We start from the raw sequence: 24,167 nt of genomic DNA on the forward strand, positions 1-24,167 counted from the left end.
CACCCAATCATCCAAATTTATACACACCAAAACGCCCCTCCGTTGCTACCCTCCTCCACGCATGTTCCCTTGTCTTCCAGAGCAAGCTAGCTAGCTCGTCGGTCCTCTGCTGCAGACCTTCCCTCACCAAAAGCCTGTTCCTTGCTCACCTCCATCCGGTCAGGTACTAGTCCTTACGGACAAGATAGACTCAGAGGGGGACCCTTATTACCACCCTCCGCCATCCACACTTCCTTTTGTAAACCCTCTTCTCGCCCCCTCTTCTTCTTTTGTTGATACCTTTCCCGCTGGACTTGGCCTTGCCTTCTCCTCTCTTCCTTGTTCCGCGCCTTTCGCTTCATTGTCTCGTTGACGGAGACATCACCACTTCCCACTCACCCATACTTGTGTGTCTCGAGTCGTATTATCGCCCGATCCCGCCAATTGATTTCGACGACCTAAACAGCGGACAACGTTACATGGCCCGATAACCGTATACTCGACCTTAACGGCCTCGTAGGCCCGAGTAGGCCGAGGCATCGCCCGACGACAGCTGAACATACTGGACTCGAATCATTTCAACTTCTGCGTATCAAATCTGTCGACTATGACCATGGACACTGTCGCCAGCCGACAGTCAGTGCTGCCCACCATTCAAACGACACACCATGGGGACTCGCGGAGCCAGGAAAAGAGCCACTTGGAGATGCGGAGTGTATCCACGCCGACTCTGGGAGGAAAACGTCGCAGTTTCTTAGCAAAGACCTTCAGGAAGGTCAGCAGCAGCGCCTCTACGACCGACCTCCCGGCCATGTCCGAATCATCCAACGTGTCTAGCACCCACAACCGCCGAGTCCTCCATAAGAACCAAGGATCTGGCGGCTCAAACTCATCCTCTATTTTCTACCGCCTGAACCGTCGAGCATCCAAGGATTCATCCGCTAGCTCGCATATGTCGGAGGAGACGCCAACCCATCTAAGCCCTCATCCCCAACCTAACCCTGTCAGAATCCTCAAACATGGAGCCCTCAAGACCGACGCTCGATTGTGGAAGTCACGCGCCGAATACATTGTCCTGACGGAAAGCCATCTGATCAAATTCAGCAGTGCCGAGGCAGCGAGAGCCAATTTCGCCGAGCTGGCTCCTCCCTCAGGCCGCCTCAAGAGATCATCAACCTCATCCTCGCTCAGTCAGGACGGGTCATCTGGTGATGGTCGTGTTGAGATTCCACTGTGCAGGATTGTCAACATTTTCAACGAAGAAGGCGTAAGTCCTCACTTCGGGCTAGATGTTTGGTGGTCAGAGATTGCGCCTCTAGTGGCATGGACATGCACCAAACTGTTTTTTGGTTTGCCTGCAGAGCGAGAAGACTGGATGACGGAGATTCGTCGTGCTACCCGTGATTCTGTGGGCTCGACAATTGTGCCAAAAGGAATCGTTGCTCCCAACGTTAAGTCTGCCATCCATCAAATCGTTGCTGCAGAGGAGCCTTCATGCCGCGGCCTTCCTCTGGACATTTACCCAGTTGTTCAACGCACCACTCTCCTGACCTCTAAAGCCGACAGCGCTGAGGTTTCCAAAAAGTTCCGTGATGGATCGTCTCATTATCTGCTTCTTGGTCAAAACAAGTGCTATTTTGTTCGAGTAGCGAGAACTTCAGTATACAAAGCACCGCAGGATATTGACATCAACACCGTAGTCTTTGGCCTGACATCGTTGGTCCGTTTGAAGGCAACCATGGTTCCGCACGAAGAACGATTTGTCCTTGGCTTCCGGTATGTGTTCCGTTCTGCCTTGCCCAATGTGATGCAACTACTAATACAGCCACCAGCCTGCCATGCGAGCCTGAGAAACGCCTGGAATTAGCCAGTCGCTGGTATAGGGAGATCGTCATGACATTCATGAAGGCTGACCGTGCGGTAAAGCCGGCTTGGCCCCAGCATATGCAGAGAGATATATTTGATATCAGAGGTCTTACTGCCCAGCTTTTGCTTCCCTCAGGTCAAGATTTCGGTGGACTCAAGCGAACCCTTGAAGCATACTGTGCGACGTTCCGATGCCCACCTCCCGAGTGGACCGTTAATTGGAAGTGCGAACGCCGAGAGCACTGCCCTGAATTCCGACTCCTTCCTTCCAAGGAGCCCAGCGGATACACTGCTCTCCAACTCCTGGCTGTGTTCAAGTCCCTGCGCTACAACGACTACTTCAAGGCTCTGTCGTTCCGTGACGTCGACTTGGCACCTCTCTGTGGCCTGACAGATCATCCGGGTTTTGAAGAGTCGGTGGCAGATGTTTCCCGAGATGGTAAGTTTCTATGAGCGCAGAGAATAATTTGGGTACTAATCTCAACAGGTCTTGTTATCGATGGTGTACACAAGGATGTCATCAGATCTGCGCCCTTGCTGTCCCAAGAGATTCATGCCGTCGCGTTCACCTCTGGCTCTATACGTAAGATCGATCTTACCAACGTCCTTGCGTCGCGGAACATTATTGGTGCTTCGCGAGGTCGAGCAGGTTCCAAGAAGGAGCCAGAAGTTGTTCGCCCCATTCTGCTTCTCCTGAGGACTGGCAATAGCCACTGCGATACTCTGTTGGTGGGAGGCAATCCTCTCACCGCAGCGGAAGTTAACGATCTTGGTAAGGAAGCCAATTTGTGTGCAACCATGCAAAGCTAACCGTAGTGGTGTAGTCGATGTCCTCCACATTCCTGACCTCTTGAAGGAACTGGACATATCTCGATGCAACCTAGACGAGAGAAGCCTGGAGGAGATTTGGGACGCACTTCCTTCTCAAGGATTTAAGTTGGAATCCCTCAACACTTCTCGAAACATTGGCCATGTCGATCATATGGTTATCAAGAGCAATCTGTCTCATTTTGCTTGCATTCGAAAGCTCAGCATCGCAGGCAACTGCCTCAGTCAATTCACAGATCCCATCTTCTACGATGAGGCAATAATGAGGTGGGGGCTTGAAGAGCTGGATCTTTCGAACATCAATGTGAGTCCCTTTAGGCCGGAGCGCGAGACACCATGCTGACCTGATATAGCTGAACAATGCTACCCTGGAAATACTTGCGGACTACCTGATGGCACCCGAGTCTGCTTACCTGCGCAGGCTCGACTTCAACAACTGCGGCATGTCCGGTGCCCAAATCGCGCATCTTTTCCGCAGCATGGGTCAAGGCAGAGAACTCGTTTGCTCTATTAACGGCAACTACATCGAAAACGGGTTGGAAGACCTGACTTCCGCCATCGCATACAACTTTGGACCCACGTCGCTATTCATGGAAATGATTGAATTTAGGGATGAGGACAACTACATCAGCATTATCAAGGCGCTCTCGCTCAACCGGACCATTCGCCTGTTGAGTCTCGTCGGCACTTCGACTCCAGGACAAGTTAGCGAAGATGCTTGCTTGGCAGTATCTGATTTCTTCGCCACCAATGAGTCGATCCAGTACCTCGATTTCTCTGGTTACTCGGCCAAGTTAGACGAGGGTCAGCTGGGGCTGGGATTTTCCCGTTCGCTTTCCGGGCTCGCTAGCAACAAGACGCTCCTCCATCTTCGAATTCGAAACCAGAAGTTGAACATGAACATTGGGGACTTGGCAGAGGCAATTCACATGAACCAGACTCTGCGGACACTCGATGTACAAGAGAACAGCTTCAACTTGTCGAACCTGTCTCACATGGTCAGAAGCCTCGAACAGAACACCTCTATTCAAGAGTTTTGCCCCTTTTCCCGATCCGAACTAAACCGAGCCATCAAGTCGAGTGTGCAGAACGTGGGAATGCCAACAGGCCAGCCAGCGGTTCGGGCCCGACGCGCATCCAAGGTGCTCTCTAAGGCAACTTTTGATAACTTTGCCATGGAGATGGACAAGAACAACGCCTTGATGCAAAATCTGAAGGACGAATGGACCACTAGGACGGCTCAGATCGACAAGATCCTCGAGAGAAACCGCACCCTGGCATACGAAGTCGAGATGGCTCGGCTGCAGTGGGAGATGCCAGAGGATCCCGAGGCAGACTGGATCGCGCATGATCTCAGCATCATTTTTGGCGGGCTTGCGGCAAAGGCTATGAAGAAGCGCCCTACCCCCATGGACACGCCTGGTTTCCGTGGAAGTATGCTGGCTGCTGGCTACCGAGGCAGCATGATGTTCGGTGCCAACACCCCGCCCTTGGAACAGTGGGAAGACTATGGACTCAAGGCAGCGCCGCATCACGTATCCTCAGAGGAGGTGATGGACAGCCCTGCAACCGAGAATGCCAGCGGCTCCTCCTCTCTGCCAACGCCCCCTGAATGGGTTCCTAACGAAAACAACGGCAAACAGTACGCCGTATCTACGAGTGCGCTAAGCACCTACAGCGAACCTCAGATCCTGGAAGAGTCCTTCGGCGACTTCGACCTTGATTTGTTGAAACACATGATCGAACACGGATTCAACCTCGACGACCCGACGCAAGTGCAACCCCAAGACGTCGGCAGGAAAGACGGGACCTCCGTTTCGACCACGAGACTCGACTAAACAGTAAAATGATTAAAGTTACAAAAAAATATGAAAGAAACGGAATAAATTAATGAAAAAACGAATCAGGGACGCAATCCATGCTTCTCTCTCTCAACTCTTATGGGGAAAACTACTTTTAGACACCAAGCGACGGCAACGGATCTTTTTGATTGATTTAATCAGTATGGCGTTTTGAAAGGCACATTTGGGCATTATTCGCGGGATTGATACCCAGACTCGCAAGAACTAGTATTGGATGCGTCGGGAACACATTGTTTGGCGTTCTGCTGGGTCACTCGTTGGGTACCATGCATTTTGGGCGAAGGAACTATATTGTGTAGGATACTGTGTGTCTGAGCCGATGGTTGATATACCTGGAAGGTAGCTAGCTTCTCACCTATAATACATAATTTGTGAGATTTACCTGTACTGTCCGTCACTCCTGTGAGTTTAAGGTGTCCCTTCCGAAAGAGGCATTACATAACGACACGTGAGGGCACCTCATCTTATGCGCCTACGCTGCAACGGCCTGTTGGACTTGAGTGGAATGTGCAACTTTGTACGTTGAAGAGAAGGCTCATTCAAATGTGACCCCTCAATCCCTACTCTATCTCCCGGCCATCTATTCAATATGGGGAGAAGGGGGAGCGAACTCGGTTACTTCCAATTGTGATTTAGCTCATGATGACTCAGTGCACAGCATTGACTGGAGCATATAGTCTAAGACGCAACCGATATTGAAAGGGCGTGGGCAGCGGAAGACCCGGATGGATGAGGCAGGCCCCGGAGGCACCGGTAAACTTGCCTGGGAAAGGCGAAGGGGAAATGGTTCCGTGGATCGAGTGGCTGTGCTGGTTGCCTAGGGGTCGTTGTAGACGAGTAGGGAAATCGAGGACTTGGAGAGTCTTAGAAAAGAGGTAATTCGAACATGGTTATGTGTCTTCACGCCTTATACGGGGCACCATTAACGGTGAAGAGTGACCTTTATATGGTGCGTTGGATGGTTAGATGAGAACAGAATGGTGGAACTCACAAGGACTTGTCAGTGACGTGTGTGCATGGAAGTTCGCACCAGGTCCGGTGACAAAGTAGGATGCATATAAATTGGGCGAAGAATACAGTGGAGATGAGGGATAGGAGTAGCATGCCGGGAGTCGCGTTGTTGCATAACATTATTGAATAAACTTACACGGGTTTCTTCTGTACACGCTCGTCTTGTCATATTTTGTTCTAGGTACTAGTCGCTCAGCATAAATACTATCAATGATAACCTCTGCATGAGCCACGGGCCTGTTTAACTGGTACAACTTGAAGACACAGGCACCACTTAACAGGCTAGAAAACATACAATTTTACCATTGGCGGGTTTTCTTGCCAGCACACTCTTAGTTATGGGAGCGGATAGCGAGAATTGGCTTCTTTAGTAGCACCTCCACAATCTGACGAACCCCCCCCCCCCCTAATGAATACAACTTGGGTGAGGAGTCCTCAGCGCGATGGGAAACAAGCCTGATGTTTGACGATTGCCAAATATAAAAAGTGCAACCCTGATTGTCTGACAATGTTGGACTACGTAATAGCTTAAAAGGATCATTACCTGACTCCATGCCTAATGCGACACTTAATACCATCATATTCTGGTAAACGCAGGAACGGCCAATATCATTCAACTCGAGCAATAGTCACATCCGCGGAACTGGCGTAGCTCCCGTTGGCACGCATGACGGCTGGACATCCGGTGCCCCACCCGGAGCCGGAAGGGTTTGACCATTACCTCCTACCCCGCCGTGGGGGCCGCAGGTTCGGCCAAGGTCGGATGTGTCAGATTCCCGCTGTGTCGAGGCTGAAAGGTTTCACTCCGCGACGGACCGCCCGTTATTCTTCATCCCTGGCGATATGCAGTGCAGGCGGCACGTTTGTACCGATGCCTTCTAATGCATGCCGCCATCTCCCTGTCGCAAGTACCCGACTGTGCGGGGAGCAGGCAGCCAAAAACATAACATTATATGGGGCAACCTCTACGGTAATGGTTGGAGCTGTGTGTGTTTAAGCCAGTAGGAATAAAGTTGGCCGATTTCCTTGCTGGTGGTGCAGCTTGAGGAGCGCTCTCTTGGTCATCAGAGGGACAGTAATGCGGCAGTGCCGGCCGAGTCCACCAGAGGGCGGGCACGTTAGTATTGTGGATTACTGGAGAAGCCGCTCGCGCATCGTCATGGCGTTCAGTAAGGACCGAGTGGCACCTTGGGCGCATAGAGGCAGATGTGTGGTTGGGTTTGCCTCCCCGCCGGCTAGTGCATTAAGTTGGAGAGTGAGTAAGAGACCATCAGAGTTCGAGGACTATATGCAAAGAAGATCAACAAAGCTGCTAGGCAGAGTTTTATCTGTTCCGACCAATCTGAAGAAGAAAAAAAAGAAAAAAAAAACAAAGCCCAGCATGAACCTGGACTTGATTTCGACTACTACGTAGTATTCCGTCGCCGTTTGCAAACACCAACAAAAACTGAGGTACATTTTCGCTAAAGGCATATGCATGACTTGATGCAATTGGCCGTTCCAGGCCATGCAGCAGCGTAACGTAATGTTCTGCAATAAAAGACCCACCCGCCCCAAGCCACATTTGGTCACTGACAGATCCCTGCTCGTTCTACTGCCAGGTTCCAACTGGCTACCAACCACTTTACTGCCCCCCCCGTTCAAGCCGTCGGCCGCACCTTCCTGCTGAAACCCCCGTGTCAAGCTGGACACTCGCGAGAGCTTCGTCATCCACGCAGTCGTTCCTTCCAGCCTGTCGTCTTTCATTTCCCGCGACAGCAATCCTCAACATCCACATAGAATTGGATATACCTCAAATCTCTCGATCGACGGAGACCCTCCGCTCGTGACCTTTGTCCTCAATTAGTCCATCGGCTGTACCCCCGTCAGCGCTTATCGTCTTCAGGAGTCTCCGAGCCCGACCTACTGTCGGCCCAACCGCCCGTCATGTACTCGAACTCGAACGCCTTCCTGGGCGGAAACAGTCAACGGCCCGGCGCGCAGCAATATGGAAGCTCTTTCGGCATGGGAGGCGGACAGCCAGGACAGCAGCAGCAGCAGCAGCAGCCAAGTCCGTTTGCTCCTCAGCCCACAGGCTTTGGTCAGGCGCCTCTGCAACAGCAGTATACCGGCTTCCCAGGCATGGCACAACAGCAGCAGCCTCAGCCGACCGGCTTTGGTCAACAGCTCCAACCCCAACCTACTGGCTTCGGACAGCAGCTTCAACCCCAACAGACTGGGTTCGCTGGTCAGGCCCAGCCTCAGCAGAGCTTCCAGACCGGCGCGCCGCCGATGCCTTCGATCCCCCCGCAGTTCCAGCAGCAGTTCCAGCAACAGCAACAACAGCAGCCGCAACAGACTGGATTCCCTGGCTCTCAGCAGCAGCAGCAGCCTCAACCGACCGGCTTCGCACAGCCTCAGCAGCCCCAGCAGACTGGTTTCCCCCAGCCGCAACAACCTCAGCCGACTGGCTTCCAGCAGTCGACCACGACCCCGTCCCCGGCTCCTATCAAGCCGCAGGCCACTGGCTTCAGCCAGATGGCCGCGTCGTTCCAAACTGGAGGCACACCTAAGCCGGCTGGTCGTCGCCCGAAGGCTTCCAACAAGATCCCGAACATTCGGTTGTCTTTCATCACTGCCCAAGACCAGGGCAAGTTCGAGGCGTTGTTCAAGTCTGCGGTTGGCGACGGCCAAGAGACTACCATGTCTGGAGACAAGGCAAGGGACCTGTTGCTGAGGTCGCAGCTGGATGGTGACTCTCTTTCACACATTTGGTAAGTTCCCCATGTCTAACTTAATCTGAACGGGCATTCACACGTTTCCTAAAGGACACTCGCCGACACCACTCGATCCGGACAACTTCATTTCCCCGAGTTCGCCCTCGCAATGTATTTGTGCAACTTGAAGCGTAACGGAAAGGCCTTGCCCCCCACGCTGCCCGAGACTATCAAGAACGAAGTATCCAGCATGGTGGACATAATCAACTTCAGCATTGCTGAGGATGCCGGCCGTGCCACTCCTGGTAGCAATACCACCGGCCGATCGAGCACGGAGCCTACGATTCACCAGCCTCAGCCTCAGCCCTCGAACTCTCAACTGCTGCAGGCACAAATGACTGGATTCCCTGGCCAACAGCAGGGCTTCGGACAGCCCCAGGGCTTGCAACCTCAGCAGACTGGCTTCCCTGGCGTCAACCCGCAAGCCACTGGTTACACGGGTCCTCGCCCTCCCATGCCCCCCATGCCCACTGGCTTTGGCAATAACCTCACTCCCGGTGGAGGACCCATGGCTGCGCCTCTGAATGCGCAGCCGACAGGTCGTCCGGGCCAATGGGGTCTTGTGAACACTCCCTCAACTGGTTTGCCGAATATCGATGCTTTGCAGGCTAGAATGATGCCCCAGCAGGGCCGCGAGCAGCAGAGCTTTACCACTCAGGGTCTTCAGGGCAATGCGGTTATTCCATGGGCGATCACCAAGGACGAGAAGCAACGTTACGATGCTCTTTTCAAGGCTTGGGACGGCCTTCACAAGGGTTTCATTGGCGGAGACCAGGCCATCGAGATCTTTGGCCAAAGTGGTCTTGACAAGCCGGACCTTGAGCGTGTTTGGACTCTGGCGGACAATGGTAACAAGGGTCGCTTGAACCTGGACGAATTCGCAGTTGCCATGCATTTGATCTACCGAAAGCTCAACGGTTATCCCATTCCCAACAGCTTGCCGCCTGAGCTCGTTCCTCCTTCCACGAGAAACATTAACGAATCGATTGGCACTATCAGATCCATGTTGAGCCAGGAGTCTGAGTTCCGCAACAAGTCTGGCGCTGCACTCCTTCCCCAAAAGACTGGAGTCAGTTATATGAAGAGCCACTCCCTTCGCGGCACTCCTGCTGGCCTGAACAGTGGGCGTAAGGATGCCACTGTGTTCAAGAACAACGATGACCAGGTCGGCTACAAGTCTAGCGCCCGCCGTCGCGTCGGCAACAACTCGCCGCGCCCTGAATCTCCTGCCTCCTCTACCTACGAGGACCTGAACCTTGACCAGCTTCGCAAGAAGATCCGGGAGAAAGAAGTGCTCCTTGATGCTATGGACTTTGCGGACGAGAAGAACTTGGAGGAGGACGACATGCTTGACAGACGTGACCGTCGGGAAGCCGAGGAGCTGTATCGCCGTATCCGCCGCATCCAGGACGATATTGATGCTCACCCCGACGCCGCACTTATCTCGGGAGACTCGGACGCTGAGAGACGCGCTCTGAAGCGCCAGCTCCAAACTCTGACGGACAAGGTTCCTGAACTGGCTTCTGCAGTTCGTAAGACGGAGAAGGCTATCGCAGATGCAAGACTCGAGCTCTTCAGGCTCAAAGATGCCAAGGCCCACCCCGGCAGTGCATCTACCATCGTTGGAACTGGACCTGGTGGTGCTGTCACGGAGTCTGACAGACTTAAGGCCAGGGCCAAGGCTATGATGCAGCAGCGCACAGCGGCTCTGACAGGCAAGAAGGTCGAGTCGAGCTTTGATGATCTCGAGGGACCTAAGCGCTTGGAGGAGGAGACGCTCAAGGTCAAGACCGAGAAGGAGAACAACGAAAGCATGGTCAGGGACGTTGAAGACTCCGTGCGTGACTTTGCTCGTGGCATTGAAGATAGCCTGAAGGAAGGTAACGCAACCGCTACCAATGAACACGAGAAGCGACGCTGGGAGGATGCCCTCGGTGTTGAGGAGGAGGTCAGAGACTTCATCTTTGATCTCCAGCGGTCAAGCCGTGCCGCGCGTGTTAGAGCCCAGGACAAACGCACCACGTCCAGATCTCCGGCTGCGGCTTCCCGCGCTTCGCCGGCACCGGCAGCTCGTCACGAGAGCCCCGCTCCTCCGTCCCGTACCGCCACTCCGTCAAGCGCTGGCGGAGGCTCATACTCGTCTTATAAGACCCCTGAAGAGCGAGCAGCCTTCATCAAGCAGCAGGCTGAGCAACGCATGGCTGAAAGACTTGCAGCTTTGGGCATCAAGGCTCCCAGTAAGCCTGGTGAGACGGCTGCCCAGAGAATGGAGCGTGAAAGAGCCGAACGTGCTGCTAAGCTGCGCCAGGCCGAGGAGGAGGATGAGCGCCGTGAAGCTGAGCGCCAGGCACGCCTTGCGGAAGAAACAGGTGCCCCAGCACCAGCCTCAGCCAGCAGCAAGAAGCCGCCGCCGCCGCCTTCGAGGAAGGGTGCCAAGGGTGACACCACTGACAGAGACGCTTCGCGCAAGGCTGAGGAGGAACACGCTGCCAAACAGGCAGAGGAGGAGCGTCTTGCCAGAGAACATGAAGAGCAACAGCGTGCTACCCAGGAGATGGAGTGAGTGAATTTTGCACCGAATCAATAGAACAGATGACTAACAACGTACAGGGCCAACGCAAAGGAGGCGGAGAACGAGGTCGAGAAGGAGCGTTCTGCTGCTGAAGCCCGTCTCAAGGCTCTCGAGGAGCAAGTCAAGCAGGGCAAGCTCAAGAAGGAGGAAGAGAAGCGCAAGAAGAAGGCGGCCCTGGCCGAGGCCAAGGAGAAGGAGTCCAAGCTTGCTGCTCAGAGAGCCGAGATTGAAGCGGCTCGGCAACGCGAGCTGGAGCTTCAACGCCAGCTCGAAGCCTTGAATGATGATGATAGCTCTTCTGACGACGAGGACGGCCCAGCCCAAATCACTCCTCAGGCGTCGACTCCTACCCAGGGTGGCAGCCAGATTAGCAGCCAAGAGCTGGAGAAGCAACCCTCGCCGCCCCCTGTTCCAACTGTGGTTACTAGCCCCCCCACAGAGAACGAGAGCCGCAACCCATACTTCCGTATGCTCTCGCACTCTTCCGAATCGACTTCGGCCCCCAGTGAGCCGGCCCCACCTGCGGCCGCGCCGCCGCCGCCGCCGCCAGCGGCTGCACCCGACGTGTCGACCAACCCGTTCCATCGTATGACCCAGGAGAGCAAGGCTGCACCTGCGTCTTCTGCTCCCGCCCCCCCTGCTCCCTCTGGACCGTTCTCTCGCAAGCGTCCTGATGATGATGACGACGGCTGGGGCACGGATAAGGATGAGGAGGAAGACTCCGATGATGATGACCGTCCCGGTGGCAGCAGCGCCGCCGCCCTTGCTTCCATCCTGTTCGGCACCATGGCACCACCTCGGCCGCTGTCGGCCACTGGCGATAAGCCCACATCCAACCCTGTCAGCCCGGTCGTCGGCAGTGAAGCATCCCCCTCGTCCCCCCCGCCTCCTCCTCCCATGCCCGGCTCTAGTGCTCCCCCTCCCCCTCCAGGCCCGGCGCCCGAGGCTCCGGCGGCCCCCGCCCCGCCACCGCCACCTATGCCTCCTGCTGCCGCCCCAGGTGGTCCTCCCCCTCCTCCGCCGCCGCCGCCGGGCATGGGGGCGCCACCGCCACCACCTCCTCCCCCGCCCATGGATGATGCCCCGTCCGCCCCGTCGGGAGGCGGACGGCCGGCCGGCTTCCTCAGCGAGATCCAGATGGGTCGATCATTGAAGAAGACTGAGACGCGCGACAAGAGCGGCGCCGCAACTGCAGGCCGTGTTTTGGAATAAGCCAGAGTGGTAAAATAGGCTGTCTATATGAGATGATGGCTTGTTCGGTGGGAAGAAAAGCTACGAGCAGTTTTTTGAATTGGTCGGAGTCCTAATTCTATCCGCAGATGGCAGGTCGAGGAAGATGTGTTTATGTTCTATTATCAGACCGCTACATAGTAATGCTCCAAATCCTAAGTTTCACCCTTTCTTTCTTTTATTTTTCCTGTCACAATTGTCTTGCTCCTATAGACTGGAAAGAAGCCATCGACAAGAAGGCTCTCACTAGGCGTTCGTAGTTGTGTTGCCCAAAAATTCAACAGTGTACGATATCCTGCGGGCATAGCTTATCGTTTAGCACGATTGTAAATGTAAGACCACTTGCTTTACGGCATTTGGAGCAAATGTAAATGGAGAGGCTGAAGGGGAAACAAAAGACGCGGGTTAAAGCGCTTGGACCGAAGTGGCCGCCTACCGCATTACCAGCCAAATACATTCTCCGACCCAGCCGGCACGGCAAAAGACATCATGGCTAGAGACCGAACTCCTTTGCCTTGGCATCCGTAGTCTCCTCATTGGTATTAGCGTCAGTGGAAGCACTCGTAAACTGTGGCTCTGAGAGGTATCGACATGGCTGACGATCCCATTTCTTGGCGATTTTGTTATCCTATTTGGGTAAAGCGCCATCTCGTGTAAGTGAAGAGCTTGTCATGTTGAAGAGAGAGGAGACGACATGGCAGTGATATTGGCAGCCTGGATTTTCTTATCTGTATTTCTTTAAAAGGTGCATTAATACCACCTTTGGCGACCTGATCATCATGTCGTTGTCTTATTCCTAAGGAAGGCAAAACCAGGGCTCTGCTGTCAACCTCGCGCATTCACCGACTCCGTTATCCAAAGAGAAGAAATTCGATTTAATCTTCTGGGACACCTCACTATGGCTTCGGGAGAACCTAGTATGACATTATTTGTCTACCTAGATCACTTGAGCTGACTCGGCTTATAGTACTCTACAGTCTGTACGTCTACGCCCCTAACAAATGGGCGCCCATCGTGTTCATCGTCCTGTATGGTGTTTCGGCCGTCTTCCACGTCTGGCAATGCTAGTACGTATTTCTCTACTCAACGTACTTGGAGCTATCTTCTTAAAATTGTATAGCCGTTATAAAGCCTTCAAGCTAATCGGCCTGCACCCTGCCTGTGCGATCTTGTTCACGGCTGGCTACTCTCTACGCGAGTGGGGATCGTACAACTACCTTTATAGCAAATCGACAATAGCCCCCCTTTTGGTCTTCATCTTCAGCCAGGTCTTCATCTATGTCTGTCCGTATGTAACCGAGTACTTGGATAAACGTCGAGAACCGCCACTGATCAATGCTTTTACACTGCAGTCCCCTTCTCGAACTCGCAAACTATCACGTCCTCGGCCGGATTTTCTATTACGTCCCCCACTGTGCGCCGCTCCCTCCAGGTAATGTCTTGGCTATATTCGGAGGGCTCATGGCCGTCGTCGAGCTTCTCAACGCTCTCGGAGTCTCTATGTCCGCCAACCCCGCTTCCAAGCCCCAGACACAGACGCTCGGTAGCCATCTCACGGTAGCCGCCATCGGCATACAAGTCGCCCTCATTATAACATTTGTCTGCCTCGCCGCGCTTTTCCACTCTCGCGTTTCTCGGACCAAGATACGCTCCCGCTCCGTCACGACAATGCTATTTGTGCTCTATACGAGCATGGCCCTGATCTTTGTCCGTTGCATCTATCGACTGGTGGAGCACACCGGAAGCACCAAGGTCGATCTCGACAATATGGAGGCCCTAAGGCAACTGAGTCCCATCTTGCGATACGAGGTCTACTTTTACATCTTTGAGGCGACTCTGATGCTGGTCAACTCGCTTATTTGGAATATCTGGCACCCCGGACGGTTTCTGCCAAGGGAGTATAATGTTTATCTCGCACCGGACGGAGTGGAAGTTGAGGGTGAGAGGGACGTGGACGCTCGACCTCTATGGGCGAGACTTGCAAACGTGTTTACGTTTGGAATATTCTTTCGTAGAAAGAGGCGGCCTCAAGACCAGAGTATCAAGCTTCGGGGGCGCTCTCAGAGCAATGGGACCAGTGGGGAGCAGGCGTCTTCTCTTTTGTCGCCACTTGCTGGAACCAAATGATTGAAGCGACAGCTTCTTTATTCATAGAAATATTTTGTTTGGACTGAGGTTGATTTGCTTGGGGAGGCACGTCTATGAGAAGTCGATGTAATATCATCGGAGACGGAAGAAGCCTTAAGATTTGACTTTTGTGTTTGATTACTGAGTTGCAAGTGAAAATGCCGTCCGTAGCTCGTTTTTGCAGCATTTTGGCACAGACCATTCAAGAGTGCCACGAAATGGAATGCATTTACAGCTTTAGCAAGCTGAAAAATAGCGACTTATCCGGATTCCCTGGACTTTGGGTTTGCGCTTTTGGGCTCTGGCAACACACTTTCGGGCACCTCCCCGTGAATGACCGATTACGTCGATGCTACTACTTTGACTCTTATTATCGTGGATGTAGTTTTAACCTTGGCACATTGGCAACTGCATCGACCTCTGAGGCAAAAAGATATTGTAATGATAAGGTGAGCTGGAATCCAAGGCCCTGTGCCCTCCCGACATCTTGAAGATGGTCAATTGGGATGGAGTAATGTGATTGGTCTAGGGCACTATTACAGTCCGTTTCGCTGGCAGCGTCCAAAAATCGGATTTTAGCCTATTAACCCCGAAAATCAGTAAACTATCACAACAGGGGTCAAACTGGCCCAACTGGCCCAACTGGTGTAAACTGGCCACTGTAGCCCAATTGGGCCACTTTCGTGGGGCCCACGTAGTGAAATCTCTGTAAATTACAATATCTCGTGAAAAGCTTTTCGTGATGCCTCCTCGGCGGGCTCGGGCCCCCTCAATTGATAATACCACTGGGCCGGCGAAGCGAAAGCGATTGAAAACAGCAAAAGCCCTAGAGACGAATACAACAACCGGCTCGCCGTCGAGGGTAGTTATCGTACGTACGAGGGCGAGGGCGAGGGCGCAGGCGTCAGAGCCAGCGAAGACCCCAGTTAAGCCACCTCGACGCCGTCGGGTAGTGGTGATCCCTTCCCCAGCCCAGAGGGTTGCTCAGTTAGCAGAAACAGAGACAGGAATAACTCAACAAAACCTCGAAGTTGACGAAGTCGAGGAAACCCAACCGGCAGGCCACTATGAACACCAAGCTATTGGGCAGTCAACGCCGGGCCAGCGACTTCAATATAACCTCAACCTCGATGAGGATCCTTTTGCTGTTACGCCGGCAAGGCCTGGTCGACGGCCTTTACCTGATACCCCAACTCCTCGACGAACGCAACCACAGTCAATCAATTTAACTGTTACGTATACTCCTCTCTTCTCAGGCGGTCGCTCGCCGCCAAAGCTTCCTGAGACTATATACAAGTGGATATTTGACGAGGAGAGCGAAGTTGGTCATAAGTTGATTATCCAGTGGTCGAAAATCGAGAGGGATTTGGCGAAGCGAATCGACGCCCGTTTAAGGGCACAATATAATATCGAGAAGAGCTGGATTACCACGAAAATCGCCTGGAGAAGAATAGGATTAAAAGCAGTAACTATTGTATACCGCGAAGAATTCGCTGTTGACAGTGGCAACTGGCCGGTTGTTCCATGGTATGATATTTCGAAGCAAATTATCGAGAATAGTCGCCTTGGTGAGGTTCTTCTCGATGTTGAACTGGCCTACTCTGTCACTCCTACTGTAGCCGCAGTAGGAGAGCTAGAAGGCGTAGGATCACCACGAGGGCGACCGTCTCGACTTAGTCAACGTCAGACTGTAACAAATACGATGCTTCAAGCGATTGAAACAGAAGGCGATCGAAAGAGGAAGTTATTTCGAGACCTTCTTCGCCATAATCAGTGTAACGATTCAGCAACCTGTCAGAATACCTCGTCAGCTGATCCAACAGTTAACTGGTGCTGGGTCAACGCAAGAAAACACTATAAACTGACCGTATTTGATTTCGAGAAGTGGCAAGAAGCTATTCAGAAGGGCGAGGAAGGCGTATCAATATCAAACCCGCCTGCCCGCCTAATTGTTGATCTTGTTCAGCGTGAACAACGCGATATGAAAAAGCCCGATAAATCAGCAAATCGAGGAGGCCAAAATAGCCTAGGTGAAAAGTCTGCTAATAGAGGGCTTTCAGACACACAAGACCCAGCAAATACTGCCAATAATAATAGCGCAGTAGTCAACTTCTATGGCCTACCTCCGCCAGGCGGCCCAACGCAATATTGGCCAAAGTTGCCGCCGCCAACGATGCCGCCCCAATATTGGGATCTTGAGCCTCAATTTCAACCGCAGTCAGGTGATTACTCTGCCCGTCGGCAAGTAGAGGCTCCGATTCGTTCTTCGTCGCCAGTTGTTCCTGATTCGCCCTCAAAAGCAACACGCCAAGTTGATGAGTTCGTTTCGTGGTTTCTAGCTGTGAACGGCAAGAAGTTGGGTATTGACGAAGTGAAATTTACTCCGTTAAAGGCTTCAATAGTCAGTCTCCGCGTTATTCGTGATTACCCAGACAGCTGGTTCAAGGAGGTAGGGTTTTCACCACAACTTACCGCAGCAGTGAGAAAATCGATCAAACTTTTCACTACAACACAGCAATTTTACCTCCAACAGAGCGAACCTCTCGCCGCTGTACAATCACTCGTACAGGCAACGAAAAAGCCAGCAGTTGACCGTGAGGTTGAAGACGAAGTGTATAACCGACTTTTTGACGAGCGATTCGGAGAAACAGGCAATATCGAACGAAGCGCTAGTAAAGTAGGCGAAATAAGCGTTCCAGCGGGTAGGATCTCCTCACCGCTGCCAACTGGCGATATTGAGTTTGGTCGAGGTGGTGAGTAATATTGACGGAAGTGACGGCGTCAACTAACCAGAAACTAGAATTAGACCTCTTCGTCTCCTCGCCGCCGCCACCAATCCTTCCTCCTAATACCGAACAAAATCCGATCGAAGTCTCAGACTATATATCGTCGCCTTATACCCAAGAGGAAGAGGAGGTTAAACTAGGATAAATAGCAGCGACTACTGCTAGCGGAAAGCTTTGCTTGTGGATGTGAGCTGCCCTGCAACACCCGGGAGGATCAACCCAAAGACCGTTAGGTAGGTAGCAGAGCACTTTGATACGCCACGGATACGATTTATTTCACTATAGGCCTGACTTGAGGTTGTAAATACAGGCATTATTCATGTTTTTCTTCTCCTACTTCTCCTACTACAAGTTCAACAACTATTTACTACAAGAGGTGGATTCAACTCTCCTCCTGCCTCAATATACATATCGCTACTCGTCATAGCGTCACAGAAGATATCCTGTGTGCCGTCGAAGTTGATATATGAGTTACGGAAGTGCCCAGCTATCTGTGGGAGACGTTGCCCAACCTCAAGCGCGCAGTCGCGGAGAAACTCAGCAAAATCACGCTCGTCTAGTTCGTTAGTATTCCACGTACGGAATGTCTTTTTTACATGCTTTTTGAGGTCGCCAAAATACTCCTCGATGGGGTTAAAGTCAGGTGAGTACGGCGGGAGGAATTCGAGGCGTACGCCAGCGGCCTCACACGCTTGCCGTATATCCCCTTGCCGGTGAAAAGAAGCATTATCCATTATAATCACTGACTTAGGCCCAGGGAATATTCCACACTTTGGCAGTAGAAGTTGCTGTATCCACGCAGAGAAGCCCTCGCCATTCGTCGATCCAGTATATACCAGCAAGTCTACGATACCGTCAATTGCGAGTGCTGGCAGCAGTTGTATCCGTTGACCTCGCTCGAGGGGAACTGACCGCGTTGGCGTCAGACCCTTAGGCGCCCAACCCGTCCTTCTTCTTCCAGTGTTTTTATCAACGCCTGATTCGTCTACGAATATTAATTGTTCTGGGTGGTATCGACGTATACGATATAACCAATCGTACCGTAATTCTGGGTTTCGTTGTGAAGCAATTATGTGGGCTTTCTTTCTCGTCCAGCCAGCTGCGTGGAGGTGGCGGCTCAACGTTGATTTGCTGACTTCGAGGTTGAACTGTTCGTATAGGAATTCTTGCATCTCTTCGAATAGGAGGTCGTTACGATACTTTAATAATTCGAGAAGTTCGTTCCGATGCTGTATTTCCATCTTCTGCTGGCTTTCACGCCTTCGAGGGTATTGTTCTACCTCGCCAGTTATGTCGAATCGACGACGCCATCGTCGAATCGTTCGTTGGCTACAGCCAACCGCCTCTGCGATTTCTTCGTCGGTTTGAATAACAGAGGGAAGAAGTAGGTTAACTTTCCTCAGCTGGAGTTTTGAGAGACGTGGCGCCATACTGACGCGTTGAAATGAGTAGATTTGACGATACGGTGGCTAAATGCAGCTGAATGCGACCGTTGTAATTTTCCCAGCGAAAAAAACGGAGTTTAGCATGGGTTTGCATTAACCCCACCCTAGGGGGGTAAAAACTCGATTTTTGGACGCTGTCAGTGCAACGGACTGTACCGGCTAGGGAGTTGGCGTCGTCAGCTCCACGGCTACAGCCTGGCAATGCCACTTCCTAATCGGTAATGACCTTTTGTCAGTGAAACCTGCCACTTCTGCGATTGATAAACTTGGAAATCTACAACATAATTTGCAACTGAATAATGAGTCAAAGTGCTCGCAAGTTTCATATCAGGGCCGATATACGTCGAAGATGGAGAGCCGCAGCAAGCGCCACTGCTGGGAGTGCCGCCGACGCTGTCTAGTATGCGACTTCACAAAACCTGCGTGTAGGAGGTGCTCAGCAGCAGGTGTTGAATGTCCCGGATATAGCCAAGTGAAACCAACAAGGCTCAAATGGCTCACGCCTGGAAAAGTCACATCTCGAAGTCGAAGACTAAAGGCAACGTCCCGGCTGGGTGATACCAAGTCTGACTATCCCCAAGCAACGGCTATTGAAACAACAGAAATTCTCGATATGAGGGTCCACGTGCCCCCGTTCAAGATGATGACCGACATATGCGCCCTTCCGCAAGCTGCCGAGTATTGTATGCCAACTACCACTTGATGAAGCACGATCATGGAGCTGACGTTGAACAGTCAATACTTGCATTTACCCAGATCTGGTTCCAATCCACCAATTCGGACAAAACCCTCATATTTACCCTCTCACTGCCAAGCATCTCCGTGTAGGGGCCACGATACCGGAGTATGTCCAGTACGGCATGGTCTGCATGACCCTAAGCCATCGGATCAACCGCACAAGGACCGACCTGCAAGCCAGCGAGATCTTGTTAGAGAGGTTCTACCTCTACTGGGGCCTTGCTACCCGCTCCCTCAGTGAATATCTCAACGTGGAAAATGCGCGGACGAGTGACATGGTGATTGTGGGTATATTGACCCTCTTACTCGCTGACGTATGCCATCCCCTCATGAGGCTAAGCACAGAAACTGAGACTCGTGATAGGTTCAGAACGGCACCCTGCTCAATTGGCAATGCCACATGGAAGGTGTCCATAAAGTGATCTCGTTACGGGGCGGTTTTCACGCCGTGGCTGGGTCGAAAAGATTGGAGCCGCTCTTGCTCGTCCTCTGGTCGTATGTTGACCCTACACAAGAAGTACGTCGTACAGGATACTGACCCCTTTACACAGCGTCGCGGTGATAGGGAACACGACATGCCCAGTATCAGACCTCTCCATGACCGGTGTACAGCTAGATGCCACAGAGGCCATCATGGAACATTTTGCCATCTCGGCGTCTCCCTTTCATATGTGTCCATTGCAGTTGTACGGAGAGATCATCAGGATCAACCACCTCCGAGCACGAGTCCTGATTGCTAAGGCCAGTGATATTACGAGCGAAGCGGACGAGATTTTGGAACGGATCCACGACTTTTCACCAGAGAAATGGGCCAAATCCAAGCCGCAATTCACGCCGTCGTCAACAGAGGATTGGATGCTCCTCGGAAGCGTCCATCAATCCGCTGTGGCAATTTACTGCATTCTTTCCTTGCAAAGCATATCGGTCTTTCCCACATCCCAAGCCCTGAGAGCTCGCTGCGTCGCGCACCGTCAGATCCTACAAACGCTCTTGCAGAGGGCTCTGCCATGTCCAAAAATGAAGCGGTTCATAATCTGGCCTTTGGTACTTCTGGGGGTGGAGGCCGTCCATGCTGGCACTGAGGTGCGCAACTTCGTTGCGAAACATTTGCCGCAGCTGAGCCGTGACTTGGGAACTTCCGTACCTCTTACGGCGAAATATGTCCTCGAGAGGTTTTGGGGTTCCGGCGAGACGAGGTGGGATATGTGTTTCGACAGGCCGTATGTCTTTACGGCGCAGCTTGCTGTTGACACAAGCAGGCTGGCGGTGTATGACGAGTGTTGACGAATTTAAGCGATTTAATTTAACATATAACTTTAAGGCGATAATGTAAAGTTTACAGAGATGATAGCCTGCCACATTATATAGACATGTGTAAAGAAATGTATGCTTGTTTGATGACGGAGTGTCAACGAGCACGTTGTCGACTGCGAAAACACCTGTAACGCAGCTGGGTAGGGCTATCTTAAGCGATAGCTTGAAGTTCTGATATAGAAACTAGCATCACGAATACAGATATGACCTAGAGCTGGGCTAAGATAGCTGGATACGTGCCATCACCTTTGACTACCTACCACGGCTTGCCAGTGTTGAAAGGCAGGAACAACGGGCTACCGTTGACGATGTCTCAGGCCCCGTTGTTTGCCCATATACTAGAGGCACATTAGGATATCTACTCGTAAGGTACATCACCAAAAGTCCACAGTCGTCCGCTTCGAAAGTGACGTACACAGGTAGTCGCCAACTTGACTCAACAACAGGCCATCTTCAACGTCTTCATCACATGACTCCCTCCACATGCCCAGTAAATAAACGGGCGCAAACCGCATTTCGAACCCCTCCAGCTAATCTCAGTGAAACTCCAAACGGGCATGCATCCCCTACATCTCCCAGAAATACGACACGCAGGATCAGCAACGGGTGATTGCAAACCTCAAACGCACCTAGCTAGAGAGCTCTCTTGTTGCACCAACCCGCCACCACCACCACCACCACCACCACCACCGCCGCCGCCGCCGCCACCGGTCGATCTAGCACTTACGACTTCCTCCATGAAGAGCTCGCAGAACCACTTACGTAGGCAGAAATTCACTAGAAAGCCGCCCCCTCCTTCTCCTCCTTCCTCCTTCTATAAGCTTTTTCTTCTCGTACGCGCCTGGCCTGGTTCTTTTCTTCTTTCACCATGAGCCCCCTCTTGGCCCGAGAAGTGCGTCTCAGCCCGGCGTGTCAAACAAAGAATCCGAGCTGGGGGGGACGATCTCGCGCGTGTGGCGCAGGTTATTTCTAGTGCTGTTCTAATCACGCGGCGCCATCTCCTCGACGAGCTTGTTCCTCTGCAAGGGGAGAGAGAGAGAGATAGAGAGAGAAGCAGGGGCTAGACTTTTGGGAAAGTGGGCGTTCTAGGCAGGGCGAAGCAGGACGAGAGAGATGAGAGAAATGGCGGAGGTTGGGAATATCGTGCGATCGGACCTCTTGTTGGCCACGTGTGGGTGGCATTGCGTCTTGCTTTTTTAATTCATCTTTTCGGCACACAAAATGACTACCTTTTTCTCTAGTCTGTCTGTCTGTTGGAGGGGTGAAGAGGGGGCTATCGGGTTTCGTATCATACGCGCATACGCATATTCTCGTGAGCTATGATGTTTGTACATGAGGAAGATGGGAAACAGTTGAAATAACGCGATATTTGGACGTGACGAGGTGTCATGTTTATTGACATGTCGTTGCGTATTCGGCGCTGGGTAGCCCGATGATGATGATGTGCAGTAGCAAGCTGCTGCTGGTGCTGCTGGTGCTAGTTACTACTGCATAAGTGCCAGTCTGTCTGTTCCGTCTACTGCAGATGTACGACATATGCCAACGTCCTTTGATGGAAGGATTGTGCATGACTGTGTGGTGAACCCCTTCCCAAGAGGGGTTTTTGCCATCTCACGGCCCATTTACCGGAAGGAATTTGGTTGTGCCGGGCTAACGTAGGCACGAGGCCAAGTGGTGAGGATCTAGGAACCTGACGATCGAAGCTAGAACTGCGTGCGCCGACCTCGCCGGCAGAGGCGGAGCTGCATTAGAGGCAGATGGCGCCTCGAGGGTCCGAGAGGGCGGTCTTTCCCTTGGGAAGCTGGGTTGGGTTTACAGTTACGTTTACAGTTGCAGTCGGCTAGGAACTTGGAGGGGACCAGGCGACATGAGGAAGGACGGGGGTGAATCTACGGGATATGCACACACAGAGAAAGAGGGGAGATATGTACGGCACGTTTGGATGGATGGGGACGTGCTCTGCCTTCGTGGGTCGGACTTTGGGCTGTCATGGTCAGAGAAAGGCGACGCTACCTTCTTTTCTTGAAACAGATGCACGGTAGCGATCCTACAAGCCCGCCTGCGATGGAGAGGTAGGAAGGAATAAGTCTCCGTAGGGGGCTCCAAACTCTCGGCTCAGCTGAGCTCCAGTTCTTTTCTGTGCCCTTTCTATTCGGGGAAACAAACCAGCGGTGGGAGTTCACTTTGTTGGGGCCAGATTGGGCGGTTTTGAGTTGTGCTCTCGGTCCTTCGAGTCTGTGTGGTTGCAGCTTGGAAGGCCAGGGTGGCGTCTCTTTGGAATAGAAGACCCGAATTTCCATGGGAAGGGACTGATTTTTTTTTGCTTTTTCTTTTCTTGTAGTCTGTGAGTAAGGGTTCTGCTGAGAAACCGAAGGCTCCCTTCCCACAGTGTACTACTAGTACAAGATGATCGGAGAGAGAGAAAGGGAGAGACATGAGGAGGGGCAAAGAAGCGAAGACGGTTTAGTGAAGTGAGGGGATAAACTGAATGGCGTAAGAGGCCTTGTTAATGGGCCGGAGATCGGATGTTGGACTGTTATGTTTGCTTTTCATTTCAACGAGGCAATGAGTTTTTTTTTTTTTTTTTTATAACTTTGACAAATAACGATAGGAGGAGAAGACCCGGATTCTAGTTTTCTTTCGTACGTAAAATAAGTTGAGATCTTCAAAAAGGGGGTTATGCGTTGTCCCATTGTTGAGGCGAGCAAACGGTAATGAAAGTGATGGGCATCTGAGCGGTCCCGACTTTGGACGTCAATGCTTCTAGGATGTCAAGGATCACCAACTGGACGAGTGATCGGGTTACCGAACGGAGAGTGAACAATGGCCCCTGGCTTAGTGGAAGTGCCCAAAGCTTTTTTTTTGCCTTTTACTTTTGGCTGGCCTACTTCTTCTCTCTGCCTTGGCTTTCTTAAAATGCCATTATGACGATATGGGGCCGCTGCATGGGCTTGATGGAGTCTTTTTAGAATGGCGGTGATAAGGTAAGGCAACGCAGGTGCCTCTGGGTAATCTATCAATCGTACGCTAAGATACTGCTGGCAAGGTGGTCTTGGGATGATGGGATGGGAGAAGGACCGGCACTTTGGGCGGGTATAGCGAAGGAAACACTATTAATATCGAGACGGCAGGGGTTTCCGCCTTCCGGGGGCCAGCAGGAGCGGCGTGGGTGAGATGATCAGTGAGTGAGCGAGCGAGCGAGCGAGTGAGTGAGTGAGTGAGGAGAGAGAAGGGAAGGAGGGGGAGAGGGGTACAGTAGCATTCGAGCTACGGCGCACGGGTGGTGGCCCGCGGTTGTGCATTGAGAGCAACCTTCCATGTTCCATTGACGACTGAGTTGGCAGCTGATCGGGCCGGGATTTCATTGGACCATTTGACGAGATAGGTTGTGAGAGTATGACGAATAACTATTCTTTCTTCTTGCATCTACTCCTCTCTCATAAAACTTCATTTTAATTTCTTCATAATTTCAGCAGGGAAGTGAAGGAGAGGGTCTAACCCTCGCGATCGCCGGAGCGGATTCCGTAGGGATCTCGATGCTTGATGGAATGGAAGTTTTTTCCATTCTCTTCGTGGGCTTTCCCCCCAATGGCCCGAAATTCGCTTTGGTCCGGGGAGGGGGAATCATGCCAAAATGGGGAAGGAGAGTTAGA

The 24,167-nt window shown here is 52.3% G+C and overlaps 6 protein-coding genes across 6 annotated transcripts; 5 read left to right on the plus strand and 1 right to left on the minus strand.

Annotated features, from left to right (window-relative positions):
* Positions 1–586: 586 nt before the first annotated feature.
* CTRU02_213627 (leucine rich repeat protein) lies at positions 587–4,511 on the plus strand (the record flags this gene model as incomplete). The annotated part of the gene is made up of 5 exons (XM_036730037.1): positions 587–1,755; positions 1,812–2,284; positions 2,333–2,617; positions 2,670–2,977; positions 3,027–4,511. 5 exons carry the CDS (start codon positions 587–589, stop codon positions 4,509–4,511), a joined length of 3,720 nt encoding a protein of 1,239 aa, XP_036578298.1.
* Positions 4,512–7,472: 2,961 nt separating this feature from the next.
* On the plus strand, positions 7,473–12,086 carry CTRU02_213628 (uncharacterized protein; the record flags this gene model as incomplete). The annotated part of the gene is made up of 3 exons (XM_036730036.1): positions 7,473–8,299; positions 8,354–10,861; positions 10,913–12,086. The coding sequence occupies 3 exons, from the start codon at positions 7,473–7,475 to the stop codon at positions 12,084–12,086; spliced, it is 4,509 nt and encodes a 1,502-aa protein (XP_036578297.1).
* A 916-nt stretch (positions 12,087–13,002) lies between these two features.
* On the plus strand, positions 13,003–14,231 carry CTRU02_213629 (rta1 domain-containing protein; the record flags this gene model as incomplete). The annotated part of the gene is made up of 4 exons (XM_036730035.1): positions 13,003–13,021; positions 13,072–13,171; positions 13,225–13,392; positions 13,457–14,231. 4 exons carry the CDS (start codon positions 13,003–13,005, stop codon positions 14,229–14,231), a joined length of 1,062 nt encoding a protein of 353 aa, XP_036578296.1.
* A 742-nt stretch (positions 14,232–14,973) lies between these two features.
* CTRU02_213630 (uncharacterized protein) lies at positions 14,974–17,162 on the plus strand (the record flags this gene model as incomplete). Its single annotated transcript, XM_036730034.1, has 2 exons — positions 14,974–16,984; positions 17,032–17,162. The coding sequence occupies 2 exons, from the start codon at positions 14,974–14,976 to the stop codon at positions 17,160–17,162; spliced, it is 2,142 nt and encodes a 713-aa protein (XP_036578295.1).
* A 208-nt stretch (positions 17,163–17,370) lies between these two features.
* On the minus strand, positions 17,371–18,189 carry CTRU02_213631 (TPR domain-containing protein; the record flags this gene model as incomplete). Its single annotated transcript, XM_036730033.1, has 1 exon — positions 17,371–18,189. The coding sequence occupies one exon, from the start codon at positions 18,187–18,189 to the stop codon at positions 17,371–17,373; it is 819 nt and encodes a 272-aa protein (XP_036578294.1).
* A 622-nt stretch (positions 18,190–18,811) lies between these two features.
* On the plus strand, positions 18,812–20,484 carry CTRU02_213632 (uncharacterized protein; the record flags this gene model as incomplete). Its single annotated transcript, XM_036730032.1, has 4 exons — positions 18,812–19,145; positions 19,198–19,514; positions 19,565–19,695; positions 19,752–20,484. 4 exons carry the CDS (start codon positions 18,812–18,814, stop codon positions 20,482–20,484), a joined length of 1,515 nt encoding a protein of 504 aa, XP_036578293.1.
* Positions 20,485–24,167: the final 3,683 nt, after the last annotated feature.

Source organism: Colletotrichum truncatum, assembly GCF_014235925.2.
Source record: "Colletotrichum truncatum strain CMES1059 chromosome Unknown Contig_0010, whole genome shotgun sequence".
NCBI lineage: Eukaryota > Fungi > Ascomycota > Sordariomycetes > Glomerellales > Glomerellaceae > Colletotrichum > Colletotrichum truncatum.